The 17,286-nt window shown below is 48.6% G+C and overlaps 1 protein-coding gene across 1 annotated transcript; it reads right to left on the bottom strand.

Annotated features, from left to right (window-relative positions):
• Nucleotides 1-697: 697 nt before the first annotated feature.
• On the bottom strand, nucleotides 698-15,666 carry fgfrl1b (fibroblast growth factor receptor like 1b). Its single transcript, XM_067247603.1, has 7 exons — nucleotides 15,486-15,666; nucleotides 15,272-15,363; nucleotides 8,298-8,570; nucleotides 3,561-3,656; nucleotides 3,018-3,296; nucleotides 2,385-2,738; nucleotides 698-2,293 (listed from the first exon to the last, which is right to left on the bottom strand). The coding sequence occupies exons 2-7, from the start codon at nucleotides 15,342-15,344 to the stop codon at nucleotides 1,902-1,904; spliced, it is 1,467 nt and encodes a 488-aa protein (XP_067103704.1). The 5' UTR covers nucleotides 15,345-15,363; nucleotides 15,486-15,666; the 3' UTR covers nucleotides 698-1,901.
• Nucleotides 15,667-17,286: the final 1,620 nt, after the last annotated feature.

The raw sequence follows: 17,286 nt of genomic DNA, 5'->3' as shown, positions 1-17,286 counted from the left end.
GTAATTACAAGATATGTCTAAAAACCCTTCCTACCAACGCTAATTAAAAAGTAAAACAATCAGTCGAACAGTCAATGTAGCCAAAATGCCACTAGATGGCCATACAAGTCCATTCCTCAACGAAGTCAAGAGACATTCCTAAAAACATCCATGTAGTATATCCTAAAATACAGTTAATGCGTATTGACTGTGTGCAAACAGAACGGTTTATTTTTATTTTATTAAAATAAAAAATCAAGGAAAAAAAGAAAGAAAGTAGGCTACAACATTTCCATATTTGGTGTCATTGACAAATATCCGGCCTTCAACTTTCACCTTTTAAATCATGCCATTGCCAGTGGTGATTTGCAGTTACAACCACCTGGGGACCTCAGAGGAAGCCAAGGTGTTCTCTGGGACCAGGGCCGGTGGAACTCTGCCCCTAATTAATAACCATCAAATCCTATTGGGAATATTTATCTGCCTGCTGCTGAGAGAACAGCTTGATTTTCCCAGAGCATTCCTCATGCCCTTAGACTAACAGAGTTCTGAGGCCTATCCAGGGAAAGGCCCGAGCACACACTCACACACACACAGACACACACACACACCAAGCCAGACCACACTGCCCTCTCTGACTCTAGCTCACTGCAGAAACAACATTTTCCCACTTTTTCCTTCATTGAAATACATTTATGGCAAACACATTGAGTCAGAGAACAATAATGGATGTTTTATTGCAAAAATATGACTGTACAGCCAGGAGAACCAGAGGGGGTCTACAGCATGAAAGCTTTCACAGAGGAGAAGGATTAGGGGGGACTGTTGGTGTGGCTGAAAACTAGGGTTCCATACCTGGTTTAGACCATGTCTAAAACACTCCTGTTCCTGGAGGACTGGCTAAAAGATTCATTGAAATGTTTGCTATGCTTTCCAAGAAAGAAAAAAATACTGAGTTTGAGAACTGGCCAGAAGGGTGATCTGCATACACAACCAGGCCAGATGTTACCAATACAATTAATATTTCTGTTCCTTATTGCTCCGTTGCTTGTTTTCAGACACATCTACAGATCACTAAAATATCTTTTTTGGTGAGCTATAAAAATGACAATGAATAAAATGCACGTCCTTTCTAGATTTATATAAAAATATACCTGACAAGAAATTAGAATAATACAGCCACCCAGTGCCAAGAGAGACCTCTGCAGTTCTGACACACACACACACACACACACAGTGAGTAACATGGTAATACTGTAGTTCTCAGGCACAGTTGGATACATATCATTGTTAATATTATACAATAGCTGAATACAAAAATAGAAAAAGCCCTTTTTAACATTATTATCCATTTGTCTATCCAACCATTTTCCCTGATGAGTTGTGCTCTACTCTTGGAGTCTCACACCGTAACATCCTCTTACAGACAACACCACAGCTAGCGTAGCAGCTAACAGTCAAAAGCTAGCTACACTTAACACTTAAACATTCTGGCGAGTTCACCTTGGTTTATTGGTGACAGTTGACATTTTGAACACACAGAGGCTAACTCACTTATGTACAATTTTGTTTCGTGGAGGCTAACGTGGTGGCACATTCCAGCACTGGGTCAGCTCCAGTCCATATTAGGGTGTGTAATTTACATTAATTGAAACGTAAATTGGAATTCAATTCCTAAATCTGACTGGAAGCAGGAAGTGTACAGCAGGAAGGTTGCTGTTATTCAGCAAATGCACCATGGAGGATGTAGTTCATATCTTTGGGGTTCCATCTGTGTGGCTCATCGTCCCTTGCTTGTAGTCCATTGATGGGTGTGAGTAGCAGCAGTGGCTTAGGGACAAGACCACAAGGGTGGAGTGTGTGTGTGTATGTAAGTGTGTGTGTGTGTGTGTGTTTGTCTGTATGCGCTAACTGGTCCGCGATTAGCACTGGTAGTGGAAGTGCTGGTGAACCTTGCCTTCCATGTGTGCGTGGGAGTGTGTGTGCGTGTGTGTGTGCATGTCCGTGTACACCTTAGAGCAGACCTTGGGGGTGGCGCTTAGGGTGGCCGGGCTCAGGCCCAGGAGTCTGTGAGGGGGGCAGTCGGGGGTGGGGGGATCCTTGTCTGAAGGGGGTAGGTGGTGGTCTCGGTGTGCAAGGGCACGGGGGGGCAGTGCTGCGTGGCGCCGGCGGCTGTGGCGCCGGCGGCTGTGGCACAGCCAGAGGACGATGGTGCCCATCATGAGGAGGGCAGCAGCCGGGATGCCGACGATGAGAGGCCAGGGCAGGCCGGAGCTCAGGTGGGGCGGGGTGACTGTGTTCTCCACCTGGGGATCTGAACACACACACACACACAAGAAAAGAGAGGTCAGTGAGGGTAGAGAACACATACATGGATGCAGGCAAACACACACGCTCACTCCTACCCGGCAGCACGGTGAGGTAGGCGCTACGAAAGCTGTAACCCATGGTGTTGGCGCCCAGACAAATATACATCCCCGCGTCCTCTTCCGTTGCCTTGACGATGGCCAACTTGTTGAGGTAGGAGCCGTCGGGCCGAGACCACACCTCCCCCGTGGGCAGGACCACGAAGTGCTGACCTCCGACCTCCAGGGTGGAGTTGTAGCGCTCCTCCGCCCCCATGTCCACCCTCTTCAGCCACTGGACCACGGGCTTGACATCGCTGTGGACCCGGCACTGGAAGGAGGCGGTGCCGCCAAACTCCACGGTGGTGTTGACCGGGTGGGTCCCCGTTAACACCGGCTTGCAGTGGGAACGCTCTGAGGGATAGAGAGAAAGAAGGAAGGAAGATTTTTAAAAACCCAAGTCCAAGAGAGACAGAGAACGAGAGAGAGACCAAGAGAGGGAGATAAAAGAGACAGAGACCAGGAGAGACAAAAAAGAAAGATAAGAGACCAAGAGAGAGAAGATCTGAGCTACAATTAACCCACAATAACGACCACGTCACCATCATTACACATCTAACCATCCTTTCATTAGTTGGTGTGTATATAACTACTCTCCACACGTTCCCCCCAACCTGACCCCCATTCCCATACCTATGACATCCAGCTTGTATGTGGCGTTGATGTGGCCGGCAGGGTTGGTCACCTGGCAGGTGTACCTGCCGCCGTCCCCTGGCTGCAGGTTCTTCAGGGTGAGGGTCCACTGGGGGCGGGCATCCCTGCGAGGGGGGGGTAGGGGTGTCTGGTCCTTCCACCAGGTGATGGAGGGAGGGGGGCTCCCTGTGGCCTGGCACTTCAGACGCACAGAACTACCCACAGGCTTGTAGAGGACACGGCGACGCATTTTGGTCGGTTGGCTGAATCTGGGCTTGACTAGGAGAGGGAAGAAGGAGGTGGGCACACAATGATGATGTCACAGGGATTAGGTCACTGAGGTCAGGTGTATGGCATGAGAATATTGAAATCTGGATGACAAACCCCCTGAGAGCAGCCCCAGACTCTTCTCCTGGCCCAGGGTACACCAGAAGGGTGTGAGTGTGTGAGAATTTGTGTGTATGTGTGTGAGTGTGCGTGTTAGTGTGTGAGAATTTGTGTGTGTGGGTGTGAGTGTGTGTGTTAGTGTGTGTGTTGTCTCACCCCAAGGTTCTCCAGTAGGGTCTGGCTGGATCAGTTCAGCACTGGGTTCTGCTGCCACAGAAGGAACACTGGTCTGGCTCACCACTACTGTATCATCTGAACACACACACACACACACACACACACACACACACACACACACACACACACACACACACACACAGAGGAATTGTAAAAACACGTGTGTGTTGCTCATCCAGCTTTGGAAGGATGACTGGTGATGTTGAGGGATCTATGCTGGAGTCTTGACATGTTGATGTAGCTGTGGCCTCCAGCAGGGCTAACAGACAAAGAATGGCCGAGTGTTGAAGAACTGTGTGTAACCTCCTCTGTGTCTGTCAGTTATAGAGAAGGTGGCCTGTTCTCCTAGCAGCCGTCAGAGGCAGAGGCACGGAAGTGGAGACAGAATTAGGATGGGGCAGGCAGGAGGGCAGAGGAGGGCGTTAGGGAGGAGAAGAGTAAGGTTAACTGAGGCAGGGGGGGTGAAGGTGATCAACACATTGGTGAGGTAGTAGTGAGGGGCTGGAGGCGGGGGAGGCAGGAGTGAGGGACTTGAGGCAGTGAGGCAGGAGTGAGGGACTTGAGGCAGTAAGGCAGGAGTGAGGGACTGCAGGCAGGGACGCAGGGGTGAGAGACTGGAGGCAGGGGTGAGACAGGGGTGAGGCAAGCTATGCTAACAGAGCAGCATTGTTTCCTATCCCAGGTTCCCCTGCTGCCTCCACCAGGAAGGCCTGTTGACTTAACCCTGACCAGGAAGCCAATTAACAACCCTCAGCTCTACTTCACTGGCCAATGGGGGGTGAGGGGGGGGGGGCTGCTAGACACGCCTCTCTGGAACCACCCACAGGAATGTATAGAGTACCTGTTCTAGCCCTGCTGACTGGGCACACACACAGTCTCTCTCCATGGCAGGGATGCTTGGGGTGTTGGACAGGACTGAGAGCAGGTCGGAGGCCAGAGAGAGTTGAACCGTGGACGGTCTAATGAACAGATGAGAAACATTGGCCAGTCCAAACACAAACTCTACGCAGCTGTCACTGCCAGCACAGGATGTGATGAAGGAAGGAAAACACACTCAGCCAGAGCTGTCTGTGTGTGTGTGTGTGTGTGTGTGTGTGTGGAAGTAAGGAGAGAAAAAGTGATGCTAGCAGAGTTTTAATATGGTGGATTGGAGACTTTTCCTCATCTTCACACACACATACACACACGCAGAGGGGCACAGGAGTGGAGACGGCGGGTCTGGTCCTGGGGAGACCGGGCTAGCCTGTGTTTATAAGGCCACATGTTAGTTTTTCCTTCTGAGGAGGAACTTAAAAGGAGCTGTGATCAAACAGCTTCATTCTCCATTCATACCTGGGACACACACATACATGGTCCTGAGAGTGTGTGTGTGTGAAAGAGAGAGAGAGAGTGGGTGTGTGGGTGAATGAAGACCTTTTTGGGGAAAAGACCCGGTTTCAGTGACCCCCACAGCAATGACTGAAGTAAAAAAACATCAAAAAAGGAAGAGAGAGAGGTATTTTTGACTTTGATCTAAAAAAGCTAACTTGTGGAGAGAAGGTGTACAGTACTACTGAATTTTCAATGTTCAATGAACTTTCACCTTAAAAGACAAACACACAATCTACACTGACTGGCATTGGTTTCATACTTAAATCCATTACAGTAGCAAGGGAATGTGTGTGTCTGCCTGAAAGGGCTTTGTGAAACCATGGTAGTCAGGCAGGGAGGGAGCTAATTAAAGACTGCCTAATTAGTCTCACCGCTGTTCTTTGTGCTAACCACCGCCACGCTGCAGGAAGTGACCTCACGTTAACCCCTCCCTGGTAGCTGGTAGGCTGTGAACAGTTCCTCTTCACTAACCAGGAACTTAAGGTGCTCACTTTGACTCTTTCCGACAGCCAGACAGCCAGACTACAGACAGACAGGGGTCTGGTCTTGGTTTGGGTCTCCATGTCACTACTGCAGTCATCTGAGCATGAAACTAATGAAGAGGGAGTGGTGTGTGTGAGTGTGTGTGTGTGTGTGTGGGTCCTGCAGTCATTCATTAACACTGGGGTTGTGACTTGATGGAAAATAACCCCCTTCTCCCCTGGAATGGAACAACCCGGAACACGCCTGCACTTCTGAAATACCCTACTGTGGTCACAGCACTCCCCGCTAGCCTGACGACACACTCACGCGCACACACACACGCTCGCCAAAACCTGTCTCACATCTACACACACACACAGACCCCCCCTAGACACTCTGAGCGGTCTGGAGCTGGCCTGCCAGGGTAATTTTGATACAATTATCCATTTAGGTGAGGGAGACATGGGCTAAACTGCAACACATGTACCTCTGCCTGCAAACAAAGAACAAAGGGTCCCAGAGGTGGAGCTGCACTAGCAGGCCCGTCATAAAACCTCCTGCACCAGAAGGCCCTCTGTGAGGACAGACCAGAGCAGACTGCTGTCTGACCAAAAGCCACAGTCTTCTCCACCACAGGGACCAGAGGGACAACTGAGACCAGGACTGTGGGTGGGACAGACAGAAAGACAGACAGACAGGCATAGAGATAGACAGACACTTCAGATGACAGAGACACACAGTCATACAGAGACACACATTGGAAAAAATGTAATGTTGGATTCACCTGTATTTTCAATTCATTACCAAACACAAATGCGTGGAACAACTTGACCATGTTTCAAGTAAATCCAACGTTTTCCCCAGACAGACATACAGACAAATAGACCAACAGACAAACAAACCGACAGACACCTACTGGCAGACGCAGCCAGGCCAGCAGACAGGTCAGTGCGGAGGTACAGTAGCTGATAATACTACAGGCGCAGGGTGTGTGAGGTGGGACTCAGTCAACATTTACTCAAGTCTCCTCACAGCAGCAGTAAACAAGCAGGACAGTCTAGTTTCATCCCTAACCGAGCACCTGGTTCCATTACCTATTTTGTTTTTAAGATTAATCAGAATAGGGTTAGGTTTAGGGTGGGAAACGTATACAGGACTGCACTGTAGCTCTCCAGGAACAGACTTGGAGATCCCCACAACCTCACTTCCTCGCTCACCATCAGAAACGATTACACGCAATTTGACATGATGTCATGATGTCTGTCTAGCTGTGTGGCACGGCTGATGAGAGCTTGAGTACACAAAGGATCTCCTATCAGCAGGGAGATGTGTGAGTGTGTGTGTTTGTGTAAGCAGGTTTCATATTTGTGTGATGTCGTCAGGCCTGCCTGTCAGGTGAGAGCACCTGAGCGTGGAGGGGTCTGGGGTAGAAGACAGAGAGCAGGGACAGACATGCTGCTAGCTACATCACAGCAGCTCCTGTTACACCACGACACGCAGTCACACACACACACACACATTCAACCAGAAACTTGAGGTTCACCTCTCCCCTCCTCCTCTCTCCTCCTCTTCCCAACCACCTCTCCCCTCCTCTCCCCTCCACCTCTCTCCTTCTCCTCCCTCCTCCTCTGTGCCCATGCATGTTGTGAGGCAGGCTGTGCCAGGTTTAGGTCTGTCAGGAGAGATCACATGTCTCCTGGTGCACTACCTCCCTGGATGCTGGAGAACACCCCAGCCTGGCTGGAGTTCCCCTGGCCTCACACACACACACACAGACATACACACATAGACATACACACATAGACAAACACGTACACACACACAGACATACACAGACCCACACACACACAAGCTCACACACGCGCAATACCATTCATGTAACACACATGCACACACACACACATGAAGAGTTAATGACCCAGTGAGCGGTCAGCAGGTCAGTTCTACAGGGACCAGACCAAGGCAGGCGTTGTAACTCAACTGTCCCACAATCCTCTCTGGGACCTAACAGGAAGACTGCCGGCTGCTCTCAATCCTCACTACCCCTGACATACACACACACACGCACAATAACACACACACTCCTTTCCACAGTTTAGTCTCTTCAGTCACCAATAAAGTACCCCCCACTCAGAGACTCCCCCCTGGTGCCCTGCTGCCCCCATCGACCAGGAACAACAACCTCATAACCCCCCCCTTACCCCGTTACCTCACCTCAACATAATAACCCCACCCTCCCTCCCTTCCTCCCAACCCCCCCTCAAACTCCACAGCGGCCCTCCATCACCAAAAAAATAAATACATTTGCTCCCCTTCTTCACACAAATGAAGATATTTTGTAAGTGTGTGTGTGTGTGTTTTGGTCTGTGTACAAGTGTGGGCATCTGCCCTGCTGTGCTTGTAAAGTAAGTAGCAGTGTATAGTGTTACAGACCTGATAAACATGCGTGGTGTGTGTGTGTGTCAGCAGGTAAAGAAGCAGCCCTTTGTTCTCAGGGTGTGTGTAACCTCTGCAGTGTCCTCTCAGTACCAACAAGTCAGCAACAGTCGTCGCTACGGCTCCAATGTTACACTTCCACAACGGCTGAACCCGCTCACTGTAGGCTGGCTGAATGAAACCATGTTCCTATAATGTTGCCGTGTTTGTGTGACCGTTTTTGCGTGTGCATGAGGCGTGTATGTTTGTGCGGGTCTTTGTATGTTTATGTGGAGAGGGTACGTTTACGAACTTGTGTTCGTCTTTGTGTGTGTGCCCGTGTTGTGCAGATCCCCTCCCACAATGACGAGTGTTTTTGTGTGTGTGTACAGATCGTCACCTACAACGAGTGTGTTCGCCTTTGCGTGCGCATGTGTGTCTAACCGTGTGTGTTCAGCAGATTCCCACCTAGGACGACGAGCGTGTAGTTAACAGCCACGCTGCCAAACCCGTTGGTGACCCTGCAGACGAAGCTGCCAGCGTCCCCCTCCTCCACCTCCCGGATCCTCAGCCCCCGCTCCAGCACACGGTAGCGGCTCCAGCCAGGGTTGACGTTGCGGCCGTCCTTCACCCAAAGCACCAGGGGCGGGGGGTCTCCCTCCACGGGACACGCCAGCCGGACGCTGCGGCCCACCCAGGCCGTCTGACGTTCCTCCACCGGCCGGCTCACCCAGGGTGGGCCTGGACACACAAACACACAAGCACAGAGAAATACACACACAGAGAAAGACACAGACAGACAGACAGATGAGGGAAACATTATATTAGATAGATCGCCCGGTCCCAACACAAGCTCTTCTCCTGTCTGGCCACCCAATGGTGGAATCAACTCCCCACCTCCATCAGAGACACTGACTGTCTCCCCACCTTCAAGAAAAGGCTCAAGACGCACTTGTTCCGGGAGTACAACGGTACTTAGGAATGTTTGGCTGGACCTGATGTTAGTTTCTTCCAGGATCACAATGACTCTTATTGAGAGACTTGTTGCTGTTGTTGGTTAGCTGTAACTGTCTTAAAATGATTGTCATGCAACAAGGAGCGACACAGAACTTGGGGTGGGGGGGAGGTCCTCACAAGAGAGGTTCCACCAATTGGAGAAGAGCGCAGAATGACATAGTGATAGAGGAGGGGGAAGGGGGGTGGGGGGAGAGAGATGGAGAGTGAGGAAGAGAGGGAGGGAGGCATATTGAGATGGAGACCAAGGGGGTTGTGCTCAGTTATTCGAGGGGAATGTCTTGTTATTCCTGTCAGGGTTTTTTTTCTGCCTGCTCATTGCGTGCACAGAGTTCTTTTCATCCTGTCCGCTCAGCAGTAGAGCTCCCACGAGAGCTGCTTTCCACTTCCTCTGGCCCTGCGCACCGCTGGTGTGTGTGTGTGTGTGTGTGTGTGAGAGTGTGTGTGCTCATGTCTGTGAGTATGGTGTGTGCGTATGTATGAGTTTATGCGTGTGCATGCCTGTGTGAGTGGATACAGTGCAAGTGTGTGTGTCTGGGAGTGTGTGTGTGTTGGACAGCACCCCTCATTCATGCCTGGTACTGTCACATCCTGTGGCGTTAACAGCAACAGGTGGGAGAACAGCCAACTTTATGGACACAGAAACACTAAACTCAACCTAAAATGTCTGTTTCTCTGCCTGGCTAAAGGTTTGTGTGTGTAAGTGTGTAAGTCAAAGAACTGTTTTCACCTGGAGCATCTGGTAGACTTCCAGGAAAGTGCCAAAGGAGGGAGAGAGATAGAGAAAGAGAGAGTAAAGTGGAGCAGAGAAGTGGAGCTTGTTTTCGGTGCAGGCGTACAGTTACAGAACATTCCTCAGAGTTAGACTGAGATGGTTCTGTGCTCCAAGTGAGGACCAGACATTTTACTGCTCCATGAATAGAATTCCAGGTAGACAGAGGAGACCTGGTCCTCCGGAATAGGAGAGGAGAGAGGTTCCTTCTGTCACAGAGGTGTCTGGTTGTGACGGCAGAAGATTTAAAGTGGCTTGGAGAGGGGAGTGAGGAGGGGACAAGGGTCACGGGTATGAGGGTGCCGACAGGGAGGGGAAGGGGGGGTGGGGGGGTGAAGGGAGGGGGGTTGAGGAGGGTTGGGTCCACCACCAGTCGGTAGGCCTGACTGGATCTGTTGGCAGATGAGGCGCCAGCCAGAGAACCCCCCAATCTGAACTGACACACGCACACACGCAAACACACCCAAGCACGCACATACACACACACAAGCACGCACATACACACACCCAAGCACGCACATACACACACCCAAGCACGCACATACACACACACAAGCACGCACACACACACACACACAAGCACACACACTGTTCTGAGACACATAACAGACAAATGCTCTAAAGTAACAGGCAGGAGTGTGTAGAGTTGACAGGAGTGAGCTGCTACTCCCTTTATACATCATCTGTGTGAATGTGTGTGTTTGTGCGTGCGTGTGTGTGTGTGTGTGTGTGTGAGTGAGTGAATGTGTGTTTGTGTATTTGTGCTTTAACCAAGCTAGATAAAAGTTACCAACTAAAAGACAAATGAAAAGAAAGACAGGCAAGTCTGATATTAATTTCAATCTCAATGCTACAGACATCTGCATTTGAGTGTGTGTGTGTGTGTGTGTGTGTGTGAGTGTGTGGGAGTTTGAGCCTAGAATCCGGCAGAGGAACAAAGAGCTTCAAACAGCACACCACAACACAGCTTCAACTTTTAACAGCACAGGAAGTGGCATATACATGTGTGTAAGAAAAATGTTAAGATCATAATATATATATATATACTGTATATAGTATATATACAGTATCTATATAGAGATATAGACGATGAAAAAGAAAAAAAAGTATAGTATGTATACAGTATATACAGCTCTGGGAAAAAATAAGAGAAGATTAAGAATTTTACCCTTCTGAAAATAAAATTGTCCTTCTCAACTTTTGAAAAAAGGAAAGAAAATGTGCAGTGGTCTTTTTTTTCAGTTGTATATGGTATAGAGAGATGTTGATAAAGAGAAAGTAAGAACGAGAGATTCTTATCAATGAACCAAAAGAGTCTGTGTGAGGGGGAAGAGAAGAGGGGAACAAGGCTAAGAGATCTTCCAGCCTTGAACTGGTCCTGACAGACGAGAGATCTATTGGCCCTGAGCTGGTCCTATCTTGGTCCCGAGAGGAGAAGATTTACTGGTCCTGAGTTGGTCCTATCCTGGTCCTGACAAAGGACAGATCTACTGGCCCTGAGCTGGTCCTATCCTGGTCCTGAGAGGAGGAGACCTACTGGTCCTGAGCTGGTCCTATCCTGGTCCTGAGAGGAGGAGATCTACTGGTCCTGAGCTGGTCCTATCCTGGTCCTGAGAGGAGGAGATCTACTGGCCCTGAGCTGGTCCTATCCTGGTCCTGACAGGGAGAGGGCTGAGGCAGAACAGTTCTATTGTAGCAGCATGTTTGTCTAGAGAGATAGGAGCATCAGACCAAACACACCAGGCACAGGAATTCAGCTCCTTATCACGGCCAAGATTAGAACCTGTGTGTGGGTGTGTTTTGAGTGTGTGTGTGATATAAAGAAGATATGAGGCCCTGGCAAACATAGCTAGGTTTACAGCCCCTGTTTACCTCTGATTACCTCTGATTCACCCCAGTAAATATGTGTGTGTGTGTGTGTGTGTGTAGGTGAGTGGATATGTTTGTGTGTGTGGCGGCTTCTCCACTCAGCAGTAGGTGAACCATGTCTTGACCTCTCTCCTATGCACTATGCAGCAGAACTCACCCCTCCAGGGGCGGAGCCACGTGGTGGCCAGGGGGGGCCACCATTGGTCAGAGAATGGCCACCCTGCCTTTTTTTTTTTTTTAAACCTTCCTGGACAGAAACGGTATAAAGCTGAAATAAATGCATTTGTATTTTTTTATAAAGTCGTCTTATACTGGCATTTGTCACTTATGCTACAAGCCCCATATTCGCAACATGTTGGGCCACGCCCCCATCAACAGCGCAAGACACAAACCAACGTACCTGCATTCTCACAGTACTTCAATGGAGACTAGCAGCTAACCACTGGATACCGTACTGGAAAAGTGCTGCTCTGAGTGATGCAGTGTGTGAGTTTTAAAATAGTTTTTGACAATCAAGTGCCACCCCAAATAAAAGACTGTCCAGAGCTGGCCCCCCCAGAAATAATGTCCTGGCTACGCCCCTGCACCCCTCTATGAATCTTCCAAAGATAGACAATACCTGGTCCTCCTCTGGGAGAGCAGAGGAGAGATAAAGATCAGGAGGCCCTCCCATCCTTCCATCCTTCCTTCCCTTCTCCCGCTGTGCCAACAGGGTCTACCCATCATGAATGCTGCTGTTCTGTGAAAACCACAGGACTCAACTAGCCACCTCCACCCTCATATGTCCCTCTGTTCCTCCTCCCTCTCCTCCTCCCTCTACACCACTCCTCTCCTCCACCTCCTCCTCTCTCCCCTATACCTCTCCTCCACCTCCTCCTCTCTCCCCTATACCTCTCCTTCACCTCCTCCTCCCTCTCCTCCACCTTCTCCTTACTCTCCACTAGCTCCAACCCTCCTCTCCTCCACCTCTTCTTCCCTTATTCCATGCCTCAGGACTGCACTCTCCTTCACTCCTCTCTTTCCCCCCCATCCCATCCTCCCCTTCTTCACCTCCCCACCCCACTCATCTCCTCCACCCCGTCCTGTCCTCTCCTTCTCTCACGCAGGCTGTGTTCAGACCTCTGACTCAGTGTGACAGGCTAAAGACCAGGGTGAGGGGGAGGGAGGGGAGGAGAAAGGATCTTGTAATCCCTGTAGTTAAAGAACCTATAATCCCATCTGTAGCACAAAGACCTGACATGGGGAGCAGCTCCACACACACACACGTGCACACACATGCGCCCCCACACACACATGCACACATACACAGATATACAGCCTGGTCTTGTGTGAGCACACAGCCCCGGCACGCTAAGTCCACAGGAATGGAGAGAACAATGGAGAGAGGGATGGAGGGATGACAGGATCTCCCAACCTCTCTTTCACTCTTGTACTGCCCCTCTCACACCTGTGCATACACTGCGCTCCCAGGTAAGAATAGGGCCCAATACAAAAACGCACACATGCACACATATAAACACATGTGTACACCATAAACTGGAGTATGGTAGAATGTTTGGAAATGTTAATTATGTTCCGTTTGCCTTTTGTAGACCAGGGCTACAACATTCTCTCTCCTGTGTGGTATGTCCTAGACCAGGGCTAGAATATTCTCTTTCTCTTGTGGTTCTATAAAGACCACCGGTTCTTAAGCACCCCAGGGCTGAGGCCCAGACCAAAACAACAGGCTCATTAGCTAGCCTTGTTTATCTCCAGCTGCCTCTCCTCTGCTCACACACACACAGCGCCATGCTAACCCACATCCCTGCTACAGAGACCGCCACGCGGCTGGGAACCACTTCAAAACAACAATAATGAGGAGGTTTTTCTTCTTCCAGCAGAGTTTAAAGAGCATGGAGGTGAGAGAGAGAGAGAGAGAGAGAGAGAGAGAGAGAGAGAGAGAGAGAGAGAGAGAGAGAGAGAGAGAGAGAGAGAGAGAGAGAGAGCAGTGAGAGTCTGAGGGGTTTGGCAACAGCCTCTTTGCATGCTGACTAAGAATATGATGAGATAACACTGATTGATGGGCTACAAAGACTGTTGCCAGAGCAAACGTCAGGTTCGCATCCCATAATAGGTCTGTTTTCCAGATTAGGATTTTAGAGTACTTGTTAGACTAGCTGTGGGTTACACACACACAGAGGAACACACACAGGTACACAGCTTGAGCGACTCTGCATCAGAACAGCTAGCAGGCTTCGAGGGACACACACAAAGTAGCTGGCCGGCACCACCAGATACACTATCAAGCTGTTATCAGTCAGGTATTAACCAGTTGTCTACCACTTACTGTATCCATCACTTATCCACCACAGTCCACCACTATCAACCATTAGCTGCTTAATGATGCCAAGCAGGAGTCCAGGAGACCCCCCCCCCCCACAACCCACACACACAGAATGCATGAGCACACTTAATGGTCGAGTAAACAGAGAGAACAATAGGCTGATGACCGCAAGGGTCAGTGCGACCTCTACGCCCCATAAAGGCTGCTGTGGCCTTCCTGGGTACCTGAGGTCTGGGTCCCACACAAACACACACATAGGTATACTGCAGGTACCAACACTAGTCCACATGGCTGCACATTTAACTAATAATCCTATTTAGAAGCTATTTGCACATTCTTACTCAGGGGGAACTTTGTGGAATAATTACCATACTAGAGAATCTACATTATACATCAACGACAAATCAATACAAACACACACACAGACCGCACACACCACTCCCTCTAGACAAGAAAGAAAGACAGGCCTTTCCCCCTCCTGTATGACTCCACCTGATCTGAAGAGGTCTTGGTTTCCTCTGATTTAACTTCACAACCTTTCTACTTTGCTTGAAACGCTAACTTACACACCTCTGTTCTTACCAAGCTTGTAGATCCCAGCCCTCCAGCCTCTATACCCCAGCCACAGCCTCACATCCAGCCCCTACCCTAGCCACAGCCTCACATCCAGCCCCTACCCTAGCTAAAGCCTCAGAACCTCCAGCCCCTGCCCTAGATACAGCCTCAGTCCTCCAACCTCTATACCCTATCTAAAGGGTAACTACCCTAACTACTAACTCAACCGTCCAGCCCCAGCCTCAGCTCGAGCCTTAGCCCCAGTCCTCCAGCCCTGGCCTCAGCCCCAGTCCTCCAGCCCTGGCCTCAGCCCCAGTCCTCCAGCCCTGGCCTCAGCCCCAGTCCTCCAGCCCTGGCCTCAGCCCCAGTCCTCCAGCCCTGGCCTCAGCCCCAGTCCTCCAGGCCCATGTGTGGTATGTCAGTCAGCAGGGCACCCTTCAGCACAGTTTCCTATTAAACACTCTGCCACTACATGGATTGTGTCTCTCCCTGCTTGCTCTGACTTCACATCAGAGTGAAGACAGAAGCCAAAAGGAGTTCACTGAATTGTTTGATAAATTCCTCAGGATTAAACATGCGAGAGTAGCCGGTGCCTCAGCTGAGTTTACTCCAACAGAAACATTGACAGAACAGAAACGGCAGTGAATAAATAATTTGTTGTGAAAAATGCATTTTCATTATTGGTTAGACGTTTCTTGAAAAGATGCTCAAAATGTCCATAAAAAAAGTATCGATTAATATTCAGCTGATCTATATCCATGCTCATTTTTATTAGCATACTTGAATTCAAACATAGGCTATAATAAGCTGCATATGGCTCAGAGGAAACTCGTTTGGACAAATTACACATATGGACAGCATACCACTTCTTTAATTTTCTCGGGGCCACTTTTGAGGAGTTATTCTTACCTTTAGCCTCACACGACGAGAGCAGAGTGAGCAGAACAGCGCACAGAGACACACACGCGTCCATCCAGATCATCTTTCGCAAAGTTGAAAGTCTGTCGAGAAACGAGAATTCAGTCCTTCATATTAGCCAAAACAGTTTATAAAATTTACCAAATTACATTTAAATTCTTCGAACTGACCGAATTCAATGCATGCCTATAAGTTGGATACTTACATTTTTTCTCCAGCCAAAGTAATGTTGTGAATTAATACCAAACAAAGTTTTACTGGCGTTGAAATCTACTTTACTGCACAATGAACCGAATATGAATACTTCACACATTTGACGTTCGAATGTGCGACATTTAATAGTGCAGGGTCAAAAATGGTGAAAAGGTTAAGGGATCAGTCCTTTCTGAAAAAAAAAGTGCTGCGGCTTCTTGCTTCTCCTCATCCTTCCCGTGCTGTTCTGCATCTCTCGGCTCTCCACAAGGAACAGCGGCACAGCGCTCACTGTGACACAGCTGGCAACCTCTGGCCAATCCAGGACCAGCCTGAGACGGTGATCATATGCAGGTGCAGCATAATAGCGCCCCCTTGTGGTCAGAGTCCGTCTACGGATACCCTTATTAGACACTGTTGTGGTTCATTGGGTGTGCTCAAGCCTTCGGCGAGAGCACAACCTTTGTTCTCTCACATATATATTATTATTTTTATTATTATTCTTTTTATTCTTTTTGCCCCCCTAAAACTCAGTAAATATTTGGCCTACATAGACAACGTAGATGTCAAACGTTTCGTCTTGGTAGCGATTGAGTTGCTTCTATTGGAATTTACGTTCCGTTGCATGGTTTGGGCTTCAGTTAAGTTTTTGTGGCGAAAAGTGAAGCTAACGGTGGCTAATTTGCTAGCCACAGTCACTGACGTTACTAACGTCACTAGGTCACTAACGTCACGAAAACACGCGTGACTACCTTTGGCAGAACATTCGTTTTGCATCTGTTAACCTGGGGGATAGCTAGGCTAACTATAGCTTTACTGCAAGGCAGCTGCAGAAACACCACAAGCAAAGAGGCCAGGTAGATAACTATTTACTCATTTTACTTTGTGATATGACACACAATTGTCATGTGTAATGTACAGTATAAGCTGATATTATTAAGGAAGTACATCTACTTTCGGAAACAGTAGTCTACTATTTCACTGAAGTATTAGCATCATGACATTAGCCTGTGTTGCCCTGGCAACACATACTACAGTGGTCTATGATGTAGTGTTATCTGTTTTCAATCGTTAAAATAAACATTCCTCACATATACATTTTCGTTGTAGGATTTATTCTGACATTAGTAAACGATTTGTTGGTGAAATTACCATTACCTGTGGTTTCAAACCAGTGTAGCTCACTGCAACGCTGTAGCTTACACGAGACACTACAAAAACATCTAAACTACACAGCTGTTTAGGAAGTCAAACGGCGACAGAACATGTTCGGCACTCCCCTTACTTAAATCAAAAGTCTATCTAACTACTAACCTGAACTTCATTGCCACAGCCTAAACGTTGTCAATCTGTTCATGAAAATAATTAATTTCAGCCTAAACCGTACAACGGAACGTTAAATCCAATTCAACCAACGCAATCGCTACCAAGACGAACACAGCAGTAGTCTACTACTGTACCGGGCAGCTTCTCCACACAGGGCTATATCGCACTTGGCGTTGTTACTGACAATGATCGCTACCAGTGAGCTTTTTATGAAAGCGATTTTCCACTAAATAAATGTCAAGCTTATTTACGTTTTTGGGGGCATATTTTCAGTTAGCAGATGGTACTGTTTGAATCGCGATTCCATCTTCTACTGCCGGTAACGTCATAGAATAATCTTAAAAGGGGGTTCTTTATTAATGAATGGATGCAATATGAGTAGGCTAAATGCCTTAAAATATCATGAGAAGGGAAAAACTTAAAAGGACGTTTAAGTCATAGAGATTATGTCAATTTTTACACCGGTCTGCCAAATGTATTCTTTTTGA

This window comes from Osmerus mordax, chromosome 12, assembly GCF_038355195.1.
Source record: "Osmerus mordax isolate fOsmMor3 chromosome 12, fOsmMor3.pri, whole genome shotgun sequence".
Classification (NCBI taxonomy): Eukaryota; Metazoa; Chordata; class Actinopteri; order Osmeriformes; family Osmeridae; genus Osmerus; species Osmerus mordax.
The sequence above is the reverse complement of the archived record's forward strand: the minus strand, read 5'-3'. Positions and strand labels throughout refer to the sequence as shown.

Excerpts from the sequence above, each read along its gene's own strand:
- fgfrl1b (XM_067247603.1), bottom strand. The coding sequence starts at position 15,344 with ATGATCTGGATGGACGCGTGTGTGTCTCTGTGCGCTGTTCTGCTCACT. Across the intron at positions 3,657-8,297 it reads CTACACGCTCGTCGTCCTAG|ATGATACAGTAGTGGTGAGC; the intron begins GTGGGAATCTGC and ends GTGTGTGTTCAG. Across the intron at positions 3,297-3,560 it reads CCCTACTGGAGAACCTTGGG|TCAAGCCCAGATTCAGCCAA; the intron begins GTGAGACAACAC and ends TCCCTCTCCTAG.